The sequence below is a fragment of the Pseudonaja textilis genome, chromosome 2 (assembly GCF_049901715.1).
Source record: "Pseudonaja textilis isolate UNSWEBS1 chromosome 2, rPseTex1.2, whole genome shotgun sequence".
Classification (NCBI taxonomy): Eukaryota; Metazoa; Chordata; class Lepidosauria; order Squamata; family Elapidae; genus Pseudonaja; species Pseudonaja textilis.
The window spans coordinates 163762587-163781347 of record NC_141991.1 but is presented as its reverse complement, the minus strand read 5'-3'; the positions used below and the strand labels follow the sequence as shown (position 1 = coordinate 163781347).

At 37.1% G+C, this 18761-nt stretch overlaps 1 protein-coding gene across 1 annotated transcript in view; it reads left to right on the top strand.

Annotated features, from left to right (window-relative positions):
* GTF2E2 (general transcription factor IIE subunit 2) overlaps window positions 1-18761 on the top strand; it is a 47149-nt gene that overhangs the window by 22383 nt on the left and 6005 nt on the right. The window contains exons 4-6 of the mRNA XM_026712810.2: window positions 4710-4817; window positions 5662-5844; window positions 10809-10902. Of these exons, the coding sequence (XP_026568595.1) occupies window positions 4710-4817; window positions 5662-5844; window positions 10809-10902 (385 nt within the window). The remainder of the gene's footprint in view (window positions 1-4709; window positions 4818-5661; window positions 5845-10808; window positions 10903-18761) is intronic.

Genomic DNA, 18761 nt, shown 5'->3' with positions numbered 1-18761 from the left:
GAGCAACACTATACCCAGGTACAGTGTCAAGGGGATATGCTCCTCCAAGGGCCGCAGGAGGAGGAGACAGAAGAGGTAGAGCACATTGATCCGATGGAACAGCTTGAATCGGGATCAGTACATGATAGTAACCTGGCCCTTTCAGAAGCGGACCCCTTAGAAAAAGGGATGTCTGAGGATGAGGACCTTGTTCCCGACCAACCTGTATTTACAGGCTTATTCGGCCCACAACTATTCAAATCACTATTGTTTAAGGCCAAAAACACTGCATGCCTGGACAAGCCGGCCCCTTTTACCATTCCAATTCCTTCAGAAGAGGGACCAGAAGATCTAATTTTCAGCCAACTGGTAGTCAGGGCAGATGTGACTCCAGTTCCTCACATGTTTGCGGACCTGGTACAGAAACAGTGGGCTTCTGCAGTGGTGTACCCTACCCCACAGGTTATGACAGGAAATACTTTAATTTGGCCCCCGATTTCTTAAAATTGTTGAATACTCCCCAGGTAGACAAACCTATTGTGGGATTAGCATCTTTGTCTTCCATTCCCAGTGAAGCGCTGGAGGGATTAAAGCTGGAGGAAAAACGGGCTGAGCTGGCCCTACGCAGGGCCCATCAGTCTGATGCATGGGCCATCAGAACGGCCACGGCCGCTTCCTTCTTTACCCGTTCTTCTCTCAGATGGCTCCAGTTCTTATGGGAGCATGTCCCCAATTCTAACATTAGAGCACACCAAGACATTGCAAAACTTATTGCAGCCACTGAATTCTCAGCTGACACAATCTTTCATGCAGTTTTCAGCCAGAGCCATTACTTCACATGTCACAGCGCGACACTTACTATGGTTAAAACATTGGCAAGCAGATATTAAGCACAAATGCAAGCTGGCTTCATCTCCTCCTGTGGGAGGCAGACTGTTTGGCCCTTCCCTCGATCCGCTGCTTATCGAAACTCGAAACAAAAAGAAAATTCTACCTTCCCTTTTTTGGAAGTCAGATTCTCCCTTTTGGAAGGGATCCTTTCGGCCCTTTTATCAGGGACCTTTCTCAACCAGATACCAGAGACTCCCATCTTTCCGACCAGGGCAGCAGCCAGAGAGGTCCAACTTCGGGGAGAGGAACCAAAGGGGTGGCCAGTCCAAGAGATCCTTTCGAGGAGCAGGAAATAGACCTTTCTGGCGTCCAAGATAACTCCATGGACCTGATTCCCATTGGTGGCTACCTTAAATTATTTGTGGACCAATGGTGCTCCTCAACGTCTGCTTCCTAGGTCAGAGACACGATCAGATTCGGCCTTGCACTAGAGTTTCAATCCACTCCCTCAGACTTCTTTGTGTCCTGCCCTCTTTCCAGAGATCTGGTTAAACAAGATCTTATGGAAACAGCTATCCAACACCTACTGGACATACGAGCCATCCAACCTGTAGCTACCGAACAATGAGGGTGAGGTTTCTATTCACATCTTTTTGTTGTTCCCAAAAGTTCAGGGGGGTGGAGAGCAATTTTAGATTTGAAACGTTTTAACCGATTCTTAGTATATCACAAGTTTAAAATGCACACCCTGCAATCCACACAGTCGAAACACCTCATGCGGGAAGTGGAGTGGTTGTGTCATTGGGCGGAGAGCAACCTACTTTCCATCAGAGCAGAGCACATTTTGGGACTGTCTAATACACAGGCAGACTGGCTAAGCAGGGCCACGATCGATCAATCGGAGTGGCGCCTCCATCCGACCCTGTTTCAAGAGGCAGTCAGGACATTTGGACAGCTGGTAGTAGACCTGTTCGCTTCCCCACTCAATGCTTAGCTCCCAATATTTTTTTTCAGGTACCCCACAGCATTCTGCTGCTGTTGGCCCCCGGGACTTCAGTACGCATTCCCACCACTTCCACTGCTTCCCAAGGTCATCCAGAAACTGCTAGATGAGAGGGCGGAGCTGCTTCTAGTAGCTCCTTACTGGCCCAGACGGCCATGGTTTGCAGACCTCTGCAGCCTATCTGTATCAATACCATGGAGAATTCCACTGGACAGGGTCTTGCTAACCCAGGGACCCCTTCAACATCCGGACCCTCAATGGTTGCACCTGATCATTTGGAGGTTGAGCAGAGTCGTCTGAAGAGCGAAAAGTTTTCCAACAGTTATTGCCACCATCCAAGCCACCAGATGCCCCTCAACAACTCGCATTTACAATGCCACATGGTCCAGTTTCTGCAAATGGTGCATCAAGTCTCAAATTGATCCCATCTCTCCATCTGTGGCTCAAATCTTAGAGTTCTTACAAGAGGGGCTTGACAAGGGATTATCACCTAATACGTTAAAAAGATAGGTGGCGGCCTTGGCATCAGTTATCACTTGTGAAGGTCTACTATCTTTCCCATCACCCACGCATACAGAGTTTCCTTTGAGGAGCCACAAATTTACGCCCGCCAGCGGTTCTCCGTTATCCCACCTGGGACCTGAACAAGGTCCTTCTTGCACTCACTAAGTGCCCTTTCGAACCCTTGAAATCATCAAGTCCCCAATTTCTGATGTATAAAATAGTTTTCCTCATAGCGATCACTTCCGCTCGTTGTATTTTGGAACTTGCAGCTTTGTCAATCAGACAAGATCTTTGTGTCTTCCATTCTGACCGGGTGGTCCTTCGTCCTGATCCTACGTTTATACCCAAAATTAACTTGGCTTTTCACAGGGCACAAGAGCTGATATTTCCTAATTTTTGTCCCAGACCATCCCAAGGGTTGGAACTACAATGGCATTGGCTTGATGTGAGGCGATCGCACAGCGACTTTCAGAAAAATGGAAGCCTTATTTGTGTCGTTTCAGCCCAACACTCAGGGATGCAAGATCTCATCTTCTACAATAGGCCGTTGGCTACAGGCTGCGATAGCAAAAACGTATCAGACTCAATCACTACAGGTGCCCAGGGGCATAACAGCTCATTCAACAAGGAGCGCCACAATATGAGCAGCGTGGGCCACACAGGCACCAATAACTGAAATTTGTCAAGCTGCAACCTGGGCCTCTCCATCGCCCTTCATTAGGCATTATAAAATAGATGTGTTTGCATCCGCTGAGGCCACCTTTGGCAGAAGAATTCTGCAATGGGTCCACAGGGACCAGGAGGGGATTCCAAGCCAGACGGAGTCCCTCCCGTAGGACAAGCCAAGCTTTGGTATGTCCCACTACTGGATGCTCTGAACAGCTCATGGGAGAAAGGGCGTTGGTACTTACCTGACACTCCCGTTCTCTTTGAGCCGTGAAGAGCATCCAGCCCTACCCTTTTTCTGTCTGGTGGGGTCCTGTTTCGGCCAACGAATTGTTAGGGCATTGAGGATGAGGGTGTTTATTTCTCTCATCTTTGCCAAAACTGGGGAACACTGGGAAGGAATCCCGTGGAAGAGGAGGAGCGTTCCACAAATTAAATCCAGCCTAGACATGCAGAGACTGAAGCACCTCCCACTACTGGATGCTCTTCACAGTTCAAAGAGAATGGGCGTGTCAGGTAAGTACCAACACCCTTTCTATCGATAAACACTTTTTGGTTGGAGGGACTCAGAGTCGCATTATATGAGATGGTTCCCAGTTATAAATTTTATTCTAAATTTTGAAATGCTTTCTGTAAACAAGGAATGTAGAATTGTAATGGCTGAATATTTGATCTTTCATACATCAAAAAAATACAAAGCTAAGGGATAAACAAATGGATTTGAAAAAAGAAAAGGCTCAAGAAAGAAAAAGAGTGAAAGTGTAAGAAAGAAAGGAAAAGAAGGAAAACTGAAAAAGAATGACTTCTAACTTTCTGTGGTATGGATATAAGTAAAAAATATATCAAACTCTTACTCTAAGATTAACATTTGCCTACATTATTTCCATAATCCCTTATTTAATCATTAAAGCCCAGATCAAGTTTTAATTTCAGTTTCTCAAAGTCCAGTAATGGTTCATATCGCTTTAATCACTATTTGTTAACGAAACCACAACTGATTTATTTAATTACACCAAAGTCTAAATAAAACAGGAATGAAAAATTCTAAGCTCTAGTGTAGACCCATGCTTCCCAATTTTGGCAACTTTAAGGTGCGTGGACTTCAGTTCCCAGAATTTCCCAGACAGCATGAAGTTCGCCCATCTTAAACTTGCTAAGACTGAAAAAAGCTGATCTACAGATAGGGATTTTTCCATTCCAATTTTACTGGATCCTACTTACTTATGAGCAATCATAATGCAAAATCTCCATTCTCAACTCCCCCCACAGTAATGATCATGCAAAATCCCCATTCCCAGCCCACCCTAGAGCAGGGGCTTTGGGCCTGGAAGGTCTCTTGCACCATCCTGGAAGCCAAAATGGGGCACTGAAGGGGGGGGACTCCTAGGAGGGGAGGGGTGCGCAGGGCCAGCTAGAGGTCAGATTAGCTGGTTCTCCAAACTGGGCAACAAGTTAACAACCAGTTCATTTGAACCAGTGAGAACCAGTTGAATCCCACCTCTGTCTAATACTGTTGTAATTTATTTAGGTAGTTCACATTGTTTCCAATATCAGGGTTAATACTGAAAATGTAGCACAGACAGAATTAGAAAAGTAAATATTGAAATGGAAGCAGTTAAGGTCCTTCGGCTCGTTAAGCAAGATTATTTTTGTACATATTTTGTCAGCTTCTAATGTAACTAATGTTATCGTTTTGAAAGATAATAAAATCATTTTTTTTGTCTAGACACGACATCAACGTGGTGATAGCCATCCATTAACTCTAGAAGAAATATTAGATGAAACACAGCACTTAGATATTGGACTGAAGCAGAAACAGTGGTTAATGAGTGAGGTAACAAAAGTAGCTATTAAGGGTACTAGTTTAAATAAATGTGATGATCAAATAATAAATAACAATTTAATAAGTTGTTACCAAGTCTCATGCCCAAAACTGGCAAAGAAGTATCAAATATAAGTGTGTTGCTTTCTGGTTATACAATTTCTATATGTTATTTAACTTTTAATGTTACTTTGCCCTAAAAAAATGTTTTCTCAACATACTGTATATACTGTCAACAAATTACATGAAGAAAATACATTACAAGATTTGTCAAGAAATAGAAACTTCATAAACTTTCATTTGTATGATATTATATATAAATTGTTTTTAATGTTGAAATTGTATAAACAAATAGCAGTGAAGACCATTAAATATGCCTGCATGTGTGTGTGTATCTATCTGTCTGGCTATCTATGTATACACACACACATGCACATATCACACACACACTTTGTATTCTCATATATTTTTGTATGATTATGATGTTTTCCAAGTGTAAAATATTTCATGCTTTTTTAAATAAAAATTCAGTATTTTATTTTCACACTTGCTAAAAATAAAGATTAGAATTTACAATATTTAAAAAATATTTAAGTTAAATTAATACATCTAATAATAAAGTAAAATGTGAAAAGAGACTTATTTAAAGTATATAGTAGTACTTACTCCTACACTGAGAGTGATTGACTAATTAATGAGACGGAGAGATACAGCAAAATATGCTATTCTAAGGAGACTGATCAGAGGTGATTTATATGGACATGCCCCAGGTAGATGTTTTTTGTTGTCAAAATGTATAGAAAATAGTGTGCTATTTCCTATCAGCTGAGTTCTTTTTGTTTTGTTTTCATTATAGGCTCTTGTCAGCAATCCTAAAATAGAAGTTATAGATGGGAAATATGCTTTCAAGCCTAAGTATAACTTAAAAGATAAAAAGGCCCTGTTGAGGCTTTTGGATAAGCATGATCAACGAGGATTAGGAGGAATTCTTTTGGAAGATATTGAGGAAGGTCTTCCTAATGCACAAAAAGCAATTAAGGTAAGCAATGCTTATCATTGCATTTTTCACATTTGTTAACTGGTTACAAGGCATTTGGATTATCAACATCTCTTTCAATTATAATGTAGAGCAACTTTTCTTTTTTAAAATCCTGGTGTCAAATTCACAGGTCTCTTCTTGAACAATGTGGCAGCTTCTTAATCTGGAAAAGAATAGGTCTTTGAATTTCTTTGAATGTATTTATTTATTTATCAGATTTATTATGGTGATTAACCAGCACAAGAAAATGGATATTAAAATATTCAAAATGCCAAAAACTAAATTAACAGTATCAGGATAGTTCAGAAAAATACATACAGGCCCAAAATTGTCTAAAAGACAATATTAAATCAGAATACCCTAAAAGGCTTCATCAGGTTGCACATATACAACAACAAGAATTTAAAATTAGCAGTCTGGGTATTATAAAGTTGGATTATCAGTATAAAATACAAATAAAAAACCTCTCTTTTTACCACACGAATCCCTTAATTCAGGGTAGAATCGGGCAGCTGAATGGAGCTGAGTGTTTACTGGTCGGTTGCGATTCCTGACGCCAATGGAGTTTGCAGCAGATTTTTTTTTCTTTGTTCCCTAGAGAAGAGAAATATCTACTGCTATCTAGGATTGAATTCTCAACCTTCCAAATGGAAGGTGAGCCATCTTCACTACTAGGCCACCATGCCACTCATCTGTATTTAAAAAAAACCCATTGTATAGGTATATGTATTTGTATAGTTTAATATATTTTGTGGTGGCACAGTGGCTAGAATGCATACTGCACGGCTAACTCACTGCTCACTCCAGGAGTACAATTCTTTTTTTCCCCATTTTTTTTATTTCAATCTACATATAACAACGATACATTAACAGTGTGGCATCAATATATCATACATCTCATTGCATATATTCATATTAATTCATACTTCTTCAGTATTTATTTTCAACCTTATTCCCTCCAAATGCCTACCACCATATCAGTTAAACATACCTAGTATAATTCCATTATTCAATTTTCTCCCTGTTTTGATTTTATTTTATTTTAAATAAAAAATTCTCATTTGACAAGCAGTGTGGTTCCAGGTTTCATATCTCAATACAAACATGATCATAGTTACCTATTCATTTTATTTGTTAAATTTCATATTATGTCATCCTTATTGTTAAATATTAAGCTTATCTTATCCAATCCCAATTCATGTTCTCTTATTTTACAGTATTATCTAAAATTCTCATCTCAATTCTACGTTCATTTATTCAATTCCAAATCCTAATATATCTCCTTCCATTTTTCTTAGTGTATTCTCATATCTTATTTTTCAATGTTATCTAAAATTCTCATCTCCTTTCTATTGTCATTTCTCATATTTTTTTTCTGTCACATTTGTCATTTTATCAATCCTTATCTGTAAATATAATTGTCCCCTCTAGTTAATAATTCGAGCTAACCACCTTCATTCTTCCTTAATATCAATCTCCCTATCTAGTATAAAAACACAAATATATATATATATTTTTCTCAGATTCCGCATTATATTTTCTGTATAAATCTTCTATACATTACAAAATGCTATTTTCAATATATTCTTATACATCCCAACACATTGCTTTGTGGAATCCCCTTATCTCTTTTTTTTTCACCCATTATCTCTCACTCTTTGAACAGTGTACCTTCTTTTCATCCTTGTTTGTTTCCTGCTCTTTATTTTCTGGTCCTTTCTCTTAATTCCCTTTTTCCCCATTCTTATTCCCCTCCTTTTCTCATTCCAGTTATTAAACTTTTCTCTCCTTCTTTTGATTTTCCTTTTGCACTTCCTTTTTCTGCTTCTTCCTTCTCTCTTTAGCCATTTTCCAAACCATTCTCCCTTTTATCATCCCATCAGACCACAAATTTTTAATTCTAATTCCTTTCCCCCCCGCTTAAATAATTGTTGCTCGTTTTGTCCTTCTAAGTTGGCTTCTTCTTTATAAAACTCCTCCTCCTCTGGTTTATTATGTTCTTGTGTATGCTGAGTCACCATTTCTAATTTCTGTAGTACATAATTACACATTTCAAGTTTGATTTTTATCATGTCCCTTGTATCTTGCATATCTGATCTTATATCTTGTGAGTCCAGTCTTATATCAACAAGTAGCTCCTCCATTATATCTTCTCCTTTTTTCTTTTTCTTTCCTCTTCCTTAATAGCTGAAATCCTCTTCTTTCGTAGATATATTCAATCCCAGGATCCAGTATATTATTTCAGCCAATATTTTTTTAGTTTATTTTCAACAATTCATACTCTTGAGTCTTTATTCTGAATCCTCTAATTGGCCTCTCAACTGTTTCCCAAATTACTGGCAATAGTAAAGTTCCTTTTATTTTCTTTCAAATTCCAAAATCCAAAGTCTCAAAGTCTCATTTTAAAACATACTAAAATTTTCCTGTACCATCAGGTGGCGCTCTTGAGTCTTTTTCTTTTTAACTTTCTTTGTTGAATATATTTTTATTAAGTTCGCTAATTTCAATCATTAGCTATACTTGTCAACACACTCAGTTCCAGCATTTAGTTATGCCCTTTAAGTGCCCACAGTTCAATATCTGTCCAGTTTAATTTTTAAACCTTTGTTGTGTTAATGTATTTTCCTTTAAATTTCTCCTCCAGATTAGTCCAATAGAATAGTCAAATCCAAATTTAAAGACCCATTTTCTTTCTCACTTTCTCTGGTCGCCGCTTCCACACGCTTTCCTCCAAAATAGCCCTTTAATTTGATACCAGTGTACCTCAAAAACGATGTCCTTTGTCTGGTTCACACTCTGCTCGCTACTTCTCTGTCCAGCACAAAACTTAGTTTCCCGGAATGTTCTTCGTCTTCGTGGTGGCCATTTTAAGAACACTGCTGCAGCTTGCCTTTTGGAGGGATTTTCCTGTCAGGGAGGGGAGTTGCGGCTTCCCTCGACCCTCCAGGCAATTTCCCCCTTCTTCATCGCCCCACCAGGGTGGCTCCAGTCTCGATTGGGACCCTCCAGCAAATGAGCATGGGCAAAACCGTGCATGATCGCAGATTCTGTAACGACACCAACGAGGAACAAACTGGAAGTCTAGGAGTACAATTCTGAGTGGCTCAAGGTGGACTCTGCCTTCCATCCTTCTGAGGACCTAGTTTGTTGGAGGCAATATGCTGACTCTATAAACCGCTGAGAGAGAGCTGTAAAGCAATGTGAAGTGGTATATAAATCTAAGTGGCTATTGCTATATTTACATGTTTGTATCAGTTTAAAATATAAATAACTATACATATACACACATATGCATTCATTCTTTTTCTCTCTGTGTCTCTCTCTTACACACACGCACACACACACACACACACACAGATACATATATATTCATAAATGAAGTAATAACATTATCCAAAATGGATTTAAGAATTATAAATGTATCTTACAAACCCTTGTCACACCTGAGAAAATGTAGTATAATAGCTGACATAGCATGTTCACCTCAATGCCAATGGTTAATATTAAGACTGAGCCATTTCTGGCTTTTCATATCAGGCAGGTTAATTTCTTATTATTCTTTGCTTGGTTTACATGTTATTTCATGATTGATGTCTAAAAAATAGAAGTTGCTTATAGTGTTGATTATTGATCCTGTTTTTCTAATCAGGAACGAAGTAATTGGAGTAATTACTGGCAATATCGAAGAAATGCTGGAAGAAATTTATGTAGCTGCCTATATCATGAGAAATGACTCTGGCTAGCATACAGTAGTTACTAAAAAGAACACATATATAAAAAAGACATTTAAAATAGAAAAATCAGCATTAAAATGGAAATGACTGAAATTGCAGCTGTTGCCATTATCATTTTATCAAATCAGTGTTACACTGCTGAGCTATATACATCTTGTCAAAAGATGTATTTAATTCAGTGAAATTTACATCCAAATAATTTAGCAGCATAGTGTAAATGTAGCAAATTTGCAAATGGAAAACTGACGCTGACAGTAATTCCTTAGGATTTCTGTAGTTGACAAATTCCTCCTAGTGGCTGCAAAAGTTTCTGAATTTTGGCTTTTCACATCTAAGATGCATTATTATTTTTGTTTAAAGCCAAAAACTTAGGATAACACGTTCTTTCACAAAATGATAGGTATTGAATTGTATTTGTGTACATATTTGCTCACTTAGACTATTTGGCTTTGAGAGAGCATTGCTAATTTACAGAATAGAAACTCTGTTTCATAAAAATTTATGAGGAGAAATTTTTACTTAATTTTTAAAAACATATTTCTAAATTAGTTGTTCCCTTGTGGCACAGTTTCTCACTGCCACTGGAAGCTATTACGCATACTCAAAGGGTAACTGACAAGGCAGTTAATTACTCTTTTGTTGTCCAGTATAGCAAGGGAAGAATTAGCTCCTTCTGGAGCCAATCTTTGCTAATAGTCTTGATATCTATTATCTATTCTTCTAGAGATAATGGCAAAGCTATGTTACATAATAAGTTTTTTTCAGAACTTAAAGCAAACAGTAAGTCACTTTAATAGTTACTTTTTACTAATTTGCTAATCTGTTTTTAGTGGGGGAGAGGCCCAGGTTCTAGCCCATCCTCAGCCATGCAATCTAATTGGATGGCTTTGGATCAGTCTTCCTCATACAGAGAAAATAAATAAGAGGAAGAAATATAAGGTATATCATCCTGAGTAGGATAGAAATAAAATAAACAATAAAAATGTGTAAATATAATGGAGAAAGTGTGACCACAGTATTTTCATCCAATCTGCCATAAAATGCTTGCAAATGATAAAGATTTGTTACTTGTATACATGGAGCAAATCAACTGCAGGTTTCCATTTCAGTCATTCTAAAATGGGCTTTGAGTGCTGAACAGATAACTATATTTGCAGTTGTACAAAATCTTCACATTCTGGAAATTACAGTTGATATACACCTACCATTCTGTATTTATAATTGAGGCAGGCTTTAGGAGACCAAATCATCTTTGTTACCCGTCCTGATAAGAAGAAAATCCTATTCTACAATGATAAAAGCTGTCAATTTACAGTGGATGAAGGTAGGTTTTATCATTCAACTTTGCATTTTTGTTACAAATATATATATATATATATATATATATATATATATATATATATATATATATATATATATATATATATATATATATATAAAAATGTGCTAATTTTATTGTTTGAAATGCAAAAACTATTCTTTGGTTGTGTTAACATTTAATAAATTGAATTTGAATATGCTACCTAAATAGTCTACTTTTCCTTAAGTTCTGTGGGGAGATACGAAGTTATGTTATCCTCCCATATTCTGAGTTGTACAGGTAGTCCTCAATTTATGAACACAATTGAGCCCAAAATTTATGTTGCCAAGTGAGAAATTTGTTAAGTGAGTTTTGCCTCATTTTATGACTTTTCTTATCACATTTGTTAAGTGTATCACTGTAGTTGTTAAGTTAGTAACATGGTTGTAAAGTGAATCCGGCTTCCCCATTGACTTTGCTTGTCAGAAGGTTGCAAAAGATGATCACATGATCCTAGGACACTGCAACCATCATAAATATTAACCAGTTGTCAAGCATCTGAATGTAAATCGTGATCGTGGGGATGCTGCAATGGTCATAAGTGTGAAAAATATAAGTCACTTTTTAGTGCCATTGTAACTTCAAATGATCACTAAATGAACTGTTATAAGTCAAGGACTATCTGAAAATCGGTGTTCTTGATGAGCCAGTTTCCAATGTCTGAATACCCTTTATTCTTTATGAAGAAATCACTAACTGCCAAAGTCAAACTGACAGATCTTTGATTCTTTTATTTGATTTTCTAAAATTTCTAAGTCTTGATCTAGGAATTATAATTTATTTTCTTCCCTTTGAGTAAAACTTGTATTTCACCTAAATTGTTTAAACAAATGTTCTGAATTTCAATTAGATTATTTTCTTCCTTTGATCCCCCCAAACATCCGTGAGTGTAACTTTTTTGCTTTGTCCCTCCTTAACTGAAGTATAATGATTTATATTGCATTCAAGAAGGGAAACGTACTGTCTTTTTTGGTATAAGGATGGCTATAAGGATGTTAACTGTATCCTACAGAATATAACCAAAATAGAAAAGAAAAAGGCAGGAATCTAAAATAGCTCAATAAAGACTGAGGAAGGATGATCAGCAAGAACAGATGGATAACTTGTGAAAGTTTTCTGTTCATCAAGTTATTTTGTGGTGAGAAGGAATAAAAACAGTTTCTACCAGAAGTAGTTGGAATTTTTAACAGAAAAAGACAGCCAATGAGTGATGGGAGGTAGGAAAAGGGGAAACTATAGTGACAGACAATAAAACAGAATGACCTGTCTCTGGAAAAGAAGCTTGTTTTACATTATAACATTTTGTTGTACTGCCCTGCTTGCTTGTGTTCAGAATGTATACAGGTCAGGGTCAATAACCACAACTAATAACCACAACTGAGTCCAAAATTTCTATTTTTGTAAGTGAGAACAGTTGCCCCATTTTACAGTCTCTCTTGCCACAGTTGTTAAGTGAATCACTGTTTAATAAGGGTTGTAAAGTGAGTTTTGCTTGTCAGAAAGACAAAAGGTGATCACATGAACCCAGGACACTGTAATTGTCATATTTATGATAGTTCCAAGCGTTTAAATTTTGATCATGTGAGCATGGAGATGCTGCAATAATCATGTGAAAAACAGTCTTATAAGTCACTTTTTTCAGTGTTGTTGTAACTTCAAGAAGTCATTAAACAAACTGTGGTAAGTTGAGTAGTAATGCTTGCTTATTTGTTTTTTGCTTATTATCTTACTTTTCCTGTAAAGAAGTCAATATATGGGACCACATCATTTTACTCTCAAGATTGGACTTGAGAAAAAGTAACTGGTCTAAAATCATATAGTGAGCTTTTTACTTGTGTGGAAACTTGAGTCTGGGTACTAAAGACCTATTTTTCCCTCAGGAATTGGATCAGGAAGTTAGACGAACCATTTAGATGGTGGTGCTACTATTTATGTAAATATATGAGCTGCCAAATCATGGCTTGTCATTTTTATTGTTGGATTGTAGCTGCCTAGAGTTGCATAGTGAATGGGAGGCTATTCAAATTGAATTAATATTTAATAATTAACAAAATAATACATTTTCAGATTAATTTAAAACTATGCTATCTAATAAATATCACAGTGAAGGTAGGAAGGTCCTTAAATTGAGCTCTAGATGGCAGTGTTACCTTACAAGTCCTCTGTGTTGCCTGTATAGTTATTTGATTTTTAGTATTTACATTTTATATTTAATTATTTTTATTTACTTGACATATTTTCATGGTGATTTATAAAATACATTTTCTAGTTAATTTATATTTTAAATAGTCACTAATGTCATTGTATATATACGCACTGTTAAATCTGAGCTCATAATGACTAGGCAGCTAAGGGATCTTGAAGGTGAGGTAAATAATATTGCATGGGAAGATTTAAATTCTCTTAGTCAATTTCTGATGATGAATCCTAAAGAAGAGCTACTACAATTTTTTCATGGTTCATAATTAAATCCAACATCTTTCTGAAATTTGAACACATGCTTAGGGATGCACATAAAATTTGACTGGAGTAGCCAAACTTTGCACGCAATTTATAAATCTGTAGGTGTGTTCCGTTGTAAAGGATTATTAAGAAAAGCATGAAGATTAGAACTGCCTTTTCTAATGTGCCTTTTTTTATAAACCTGCAGGGCAAATACATTTTAAAAGTATGGTTGTTCAGAAAAAGCTATCTATGTGAAGGTTAGAGAAAAAAATGCATTGCGACTCTTTATGAAAATGATTACAGGGAGAATTAATTATGCATAGAGTGGATTGAGCCCACAGTTTGAGAGATTTAAGATCTCAGAATGCATTTCCCCAAAACACTCTGGGATTATACACACTGACTCCATTTTCTGGGTTGGAATTAGTGCTGTTACCACCCATCTTCTTGGGAAATTCCTTCATTTAATATCTTCCCCACTGGCCCCAGCATGTGAGGCAGATAAGGAGTCCATAGTCTATTAATGTCTGGCAAAGAGAAGAAAAATTCAAAGCACCATTAAAAGAATTTCACATAAAAAACCATCAATGAGACTATACATTTGGGAGAGATCCAAGGTGTGAAGGATATGCTGCTCAGTTTCCAATATATTATATCTATAAATAACTGGTTGCATTGATATAATGAAGTTCACAGACAATAGTTTTCAAAGACCAATCAAGTTATTAACTTGTATACAGATAAACTATCTTATTACAGACTCTTGGCTAAAACATTCCCCTATACCCTAAAGGCAAACAGAATTTTTCTTTGCTTCCATAGAATTCAAGCAAGGTCAATGGAAAAGCCAGAAGGAGGTTGCAACTTTGCCCATGCAACTTGCTCCCGCTCCTACCACTTTTTCTCATGAGGATCCCCCAGGTGGCATGGGGATCTCATATTCTGTAAGCCCTGCCTATGGCACTTACCCACTTGTAGGTATACTATTGTACCTGCCCCTGCATCTATGTAGTACCTGCCCACAACACCTTGCCATCTATTTATTGCTCTTGTCCACCTTCTTATAGCTTTTGCTTGCTGACCTGCTTGCCTGGGAGAAATTTTCTGCAGCATAACGGAGCACTTCCTGATTTCATGTCTCTTCCCACATTGTGTTCATATAGGGTCCTCACTTAACAACTACACAGTCTTTATTAAATGATGGCAACTGGGATTGCCATCATTAAGCAATATGGCCACATGATGTTGCACCTTAGCGATAGAAATTCCAGTCCCAATTGCCTTCATAACCCAAGGACTATCTGTATCCTTGTGCCTTTTCTGCCCCTTGCTGATGATGCTTTGGTGATCTTAACAGAAAGTAAGCACATACTGTCCATGCTTACTGCTGTATGCGTATAAATAGTTTCTGCAGAAAGTTGTGCTGAATGCAGGATTGCTTGTAAGAACTGATATGATTTGAGCACTGGTGATAACAAAGCTTAACTGTAAATTCCAGGGTCTGGGAAAGTCAAGGATAACGCTATTACTCTCATATTTGTTTTTTTTAAAAAATTTCTGCAGATCCTTCTCTCTTTTGCCTCCTAATAATGATTCTTCTATATTACACTTCATTTCAGTTTTTAGATTTGTTACCTGACACAGTCAAATGACTCTATTCATCCCTTCTCATGCTGTCTGTAGAGTCTCCCTTTTTACTTCCTTGGCATATGAATGTTATTGATATGAAAGATGGAACATTTTTCAAAAACGTTTCTACATGGATTATTTTTATCCCCAACCCAAAGTCCAAAAAAGGAAAAGGAGGGACTTATTTGCTACAAGAAATGTTGAGGAATTTTGATTTGGTTTAATAAATAAACGGATTTTATTATATGGGAGACCATCCAAAGGAGCTCATAACTGTTTCCCTAACTTTTTATATAATGGTTTTGCAACCTGGTTCTAGTTGCAAATTGGCCCAAAAGAAGCACTACACTTCTAGAACATAAAAAACACAATATACCTTGTGTGTGGTATTTTACCATTTTGGCATTCATTTTTTCTTGCTTGTCAAAAAAGGAAAGGAAAACCTTACCTTGTGAATTTCTCTTTTTGTACATTTGGTGGCATTCTTTCTATATCAATCAGTGCATGTCTTACAATAAGTGCTAGAAAGCCCTCTTATATATGCCTGAAAAGGTAACTCCCTGTTAAGTAATATTTTTTTGAACTATTGCACATATTGGGAAGTTTGAGAACAAGTCATAGATGCTGTTAAAAAATAGCTATAATGGAAGTATTACCTATTCAAAAATGGCTTTTAAATCGTAAATTTGGGATTAAAAGAGAAGTAATTTTCTTAAAAACATGACTGAGGCACAATCTGATTTCCAAAGTACAAAATTGCTTTTTAAACCTATTTTCTGTTTAGCAAATGAAACTCAGAAACAAGTAAATTTTCTAAGAAGCCAAGTACAAAAAGTACAGCCTATATCCCAAACGCCATCTTGCATATCTTCTCAAAAGGACAATGAAACACTGATTTCACAGATGTCAAATTATCAGTGCATATATTCATTAATGCCACATACCATGAATAAAGTTTGTCACATGCAAAACATGCATTGCATTGAAGCAATAAAAGTTGGCCTACATTTTAAATAATATTCATGCATGGCACATCAAAAGCATTACTCGTTTCCCACAACCTCCTCCAGCATCCCTAAGGCAGTCCTTATCAGGTCATCTCATATCTCCCTAGCTAAGTAAACGTTGGAGTGTAACTACCATTCATTTTGATATTCTAAGAATGGGTTGGAGCATCATTTCTTTGTTTTTATTTATTTACCTTAAATCACAGTATTTAGAAATGCTTAGAAATAGATAAGGAATCACTAGAAAGAAAAATGGTATAAACATTCATCATTCTGCTTCAGCTTCAGCAATCCACAGTATCTCTCTTAAGTGACTGATTAATTATCATTACTATTTTCCTGCAGTGTGCAATACCTGGGGGGAGTGGGGGAGGAATCTTCCACTAACCTCATATGTAGCTTTTTGTATTAATGTGTTTGAATTTTGTTTGCACAAAAACCTAATAAGATAATGTTGGGATATAGGGGGAGGTTAAAAATAGAAAGGTGAACATTCACATTAAGCAAAAGACAATACTTGATTGTACAGTATCTATTTTTTTCCCTTTGGGAAAAATATGTTGAGGGAATCCCTTTTTCCATAATTGACAAATGAGTAACTAAATGAAATATCTTTCTTCTTTTCTTGTGTCATTTAAGGAAATGAAGGTTATAAACCTGGGAACTGTGAAGAATCATTGAGTGCTCTTTCTTTTACTTAATTTTGCAGTCTCCTTTTCCTGAAAACAAGTGGGACTCTGATCATCCAGTACTTTGATAGTTACTACACACAAATTTAAATCAGTTAAAATAAAGTTTGCTTTTCTGCTCCCTCTTTGAAATACTCACAATTAGATCAGGTAGCAGGTACACTTATTTCATAATTGGGCTACTTCCTATTATATGCATTTTTTTTCTTTTAAAAATAGATTTAAAGCCTATCATAAATATCCATTTGTAGGGTTTTGTTGTTTTTACTTCAATAGTGAAAGGACTGACATGGAATCTTTTACCCTCCCTCTGGAAACATAAACTTGAGGTTTCTGGGCCAAAGCTTTTTTTCCTGCAATTAGGGTTAATCAGCCAAGTACTGTGGGAAGGTTTTAGAGAGAAAAAAATGCTTAAATAAATATGATATAGTTGAAAATATATAGGAAAGGATGTGTAGCAAACAAGATTTTATTGAGCTACCTCTGGCCTCTAAGCATTAAGTAGAGTTTGGCTTAATCAAAATGCTTAATTGGGTAAGTTGAGAACAACCTGAAGTTGCTAATGTTTTGACTTTAGAGTTAAATACTGTAGACTTTTTACTGAGACTTTTACATCTTGCTTATTTCATAACGGTAGTATGTAAGATCAGAGCCATTGTAATGTTCTGGATGTTAGGATATTATGGATAGTGTCTCCTGCTTAAGTAGGGGGTTGGACTGAAAACCCTCCAGGATCCCTTCCAACCACATAATTCTATGTACTGTGTTTGATGTTTCATTTCATTAAGTTTGCACCTCATTAAAATACTATTTTGAGTCAGTAGGACAGTTAATTATTTAAATTGCTTTTATTCACCTTTATTTTGCATGTTTGAGATAGTTTTCAAGTATTATACTTCCTCTTATATTAACTGTGTTTTTAGTACAATTACCATAGTAATTAAGGACCAGCAGCTGCTTTAGTTTTTCCCAGTCATGAGGGGACAATGCAATAATTTTTTCTACAGAGACTATTGAAGCAGTATAATGCTTTTTGTATAGTGCCATTGTAATTGTTATTTTAAAATATGCTTTCTTTGCAACATTTCTATTTTATAAATGTGGATTTGCATACTCAGTGTATATGAAACCATAAGAATATAAGACTACAAGAAATGTGCAAGGATGAAAAAGAACAAATTCTGTGTAGTGAGGGGTGGTGTCAGCTCTTACGGGAGGTCACTGAAACTGGTTCAATAAAACACTTTACTCACAGTCCTGGTGTAGCAATGCGTGTTTATTATGGCTTCCTCCTACAGCAGTAACAAACAGTAAGTCCGAGCAAAGCCAGTGCTGAGAGCATCCGCCTCTCGGCGCTTTTTATAATCTCTTTCCACCCCCAATCATTAGCTAACACCCGCCCCTGATAACTACCCAATATCCGTCACCCACCCGTATTCCACCTATGGTGCAAAAGCCCCCAGATAACATCCCCCCTTTACCCCGGGTCTCTATCCCAATCCCCCATATGACACGCCGACCAGCCTATACTATATTTCAAAATGTTTCCCAGCTGGGCGCTTTGAGAAAAAGGGAAAAGCGTTTTGCCAAGAGAGTTACAAAATGCCGAACAGTTGAAAAGGCAACCCTGCAGCCTGTCGTGCCGAACAGATGATCCATTAGTCTCCTAGCCGGTAGCTACGCTGATGTATTAAGCTTCGTTTTGTCGGTAGCATTGGGTACACCCAACAGGGGAAAGAGGTTGCCTTTGGCGTCGTCAGCTGTCATCAACCCGGATCCTTCGTCAGGAAGGATCACTCGCCCCAATCTGGAGGACATGACTATGTGTTGGGCTTCATTTCGGCAGCAGTGTTGTTGAAGCCCAACAGATGGATGTTTGAGCTGGATGACTGATGAGATCAATGGGAGCCCTTGTATGGCAGCTTCCTTGGGCACCTCATCTTTCTTGATACAGAGACTATGTTTTGCTAACTGTAGCACCAGGGATCACTTGGTTGGGGACATTGGAAACTTACTGGTGTTCTCTGTAGTCACAAAACACATGTTTACACCA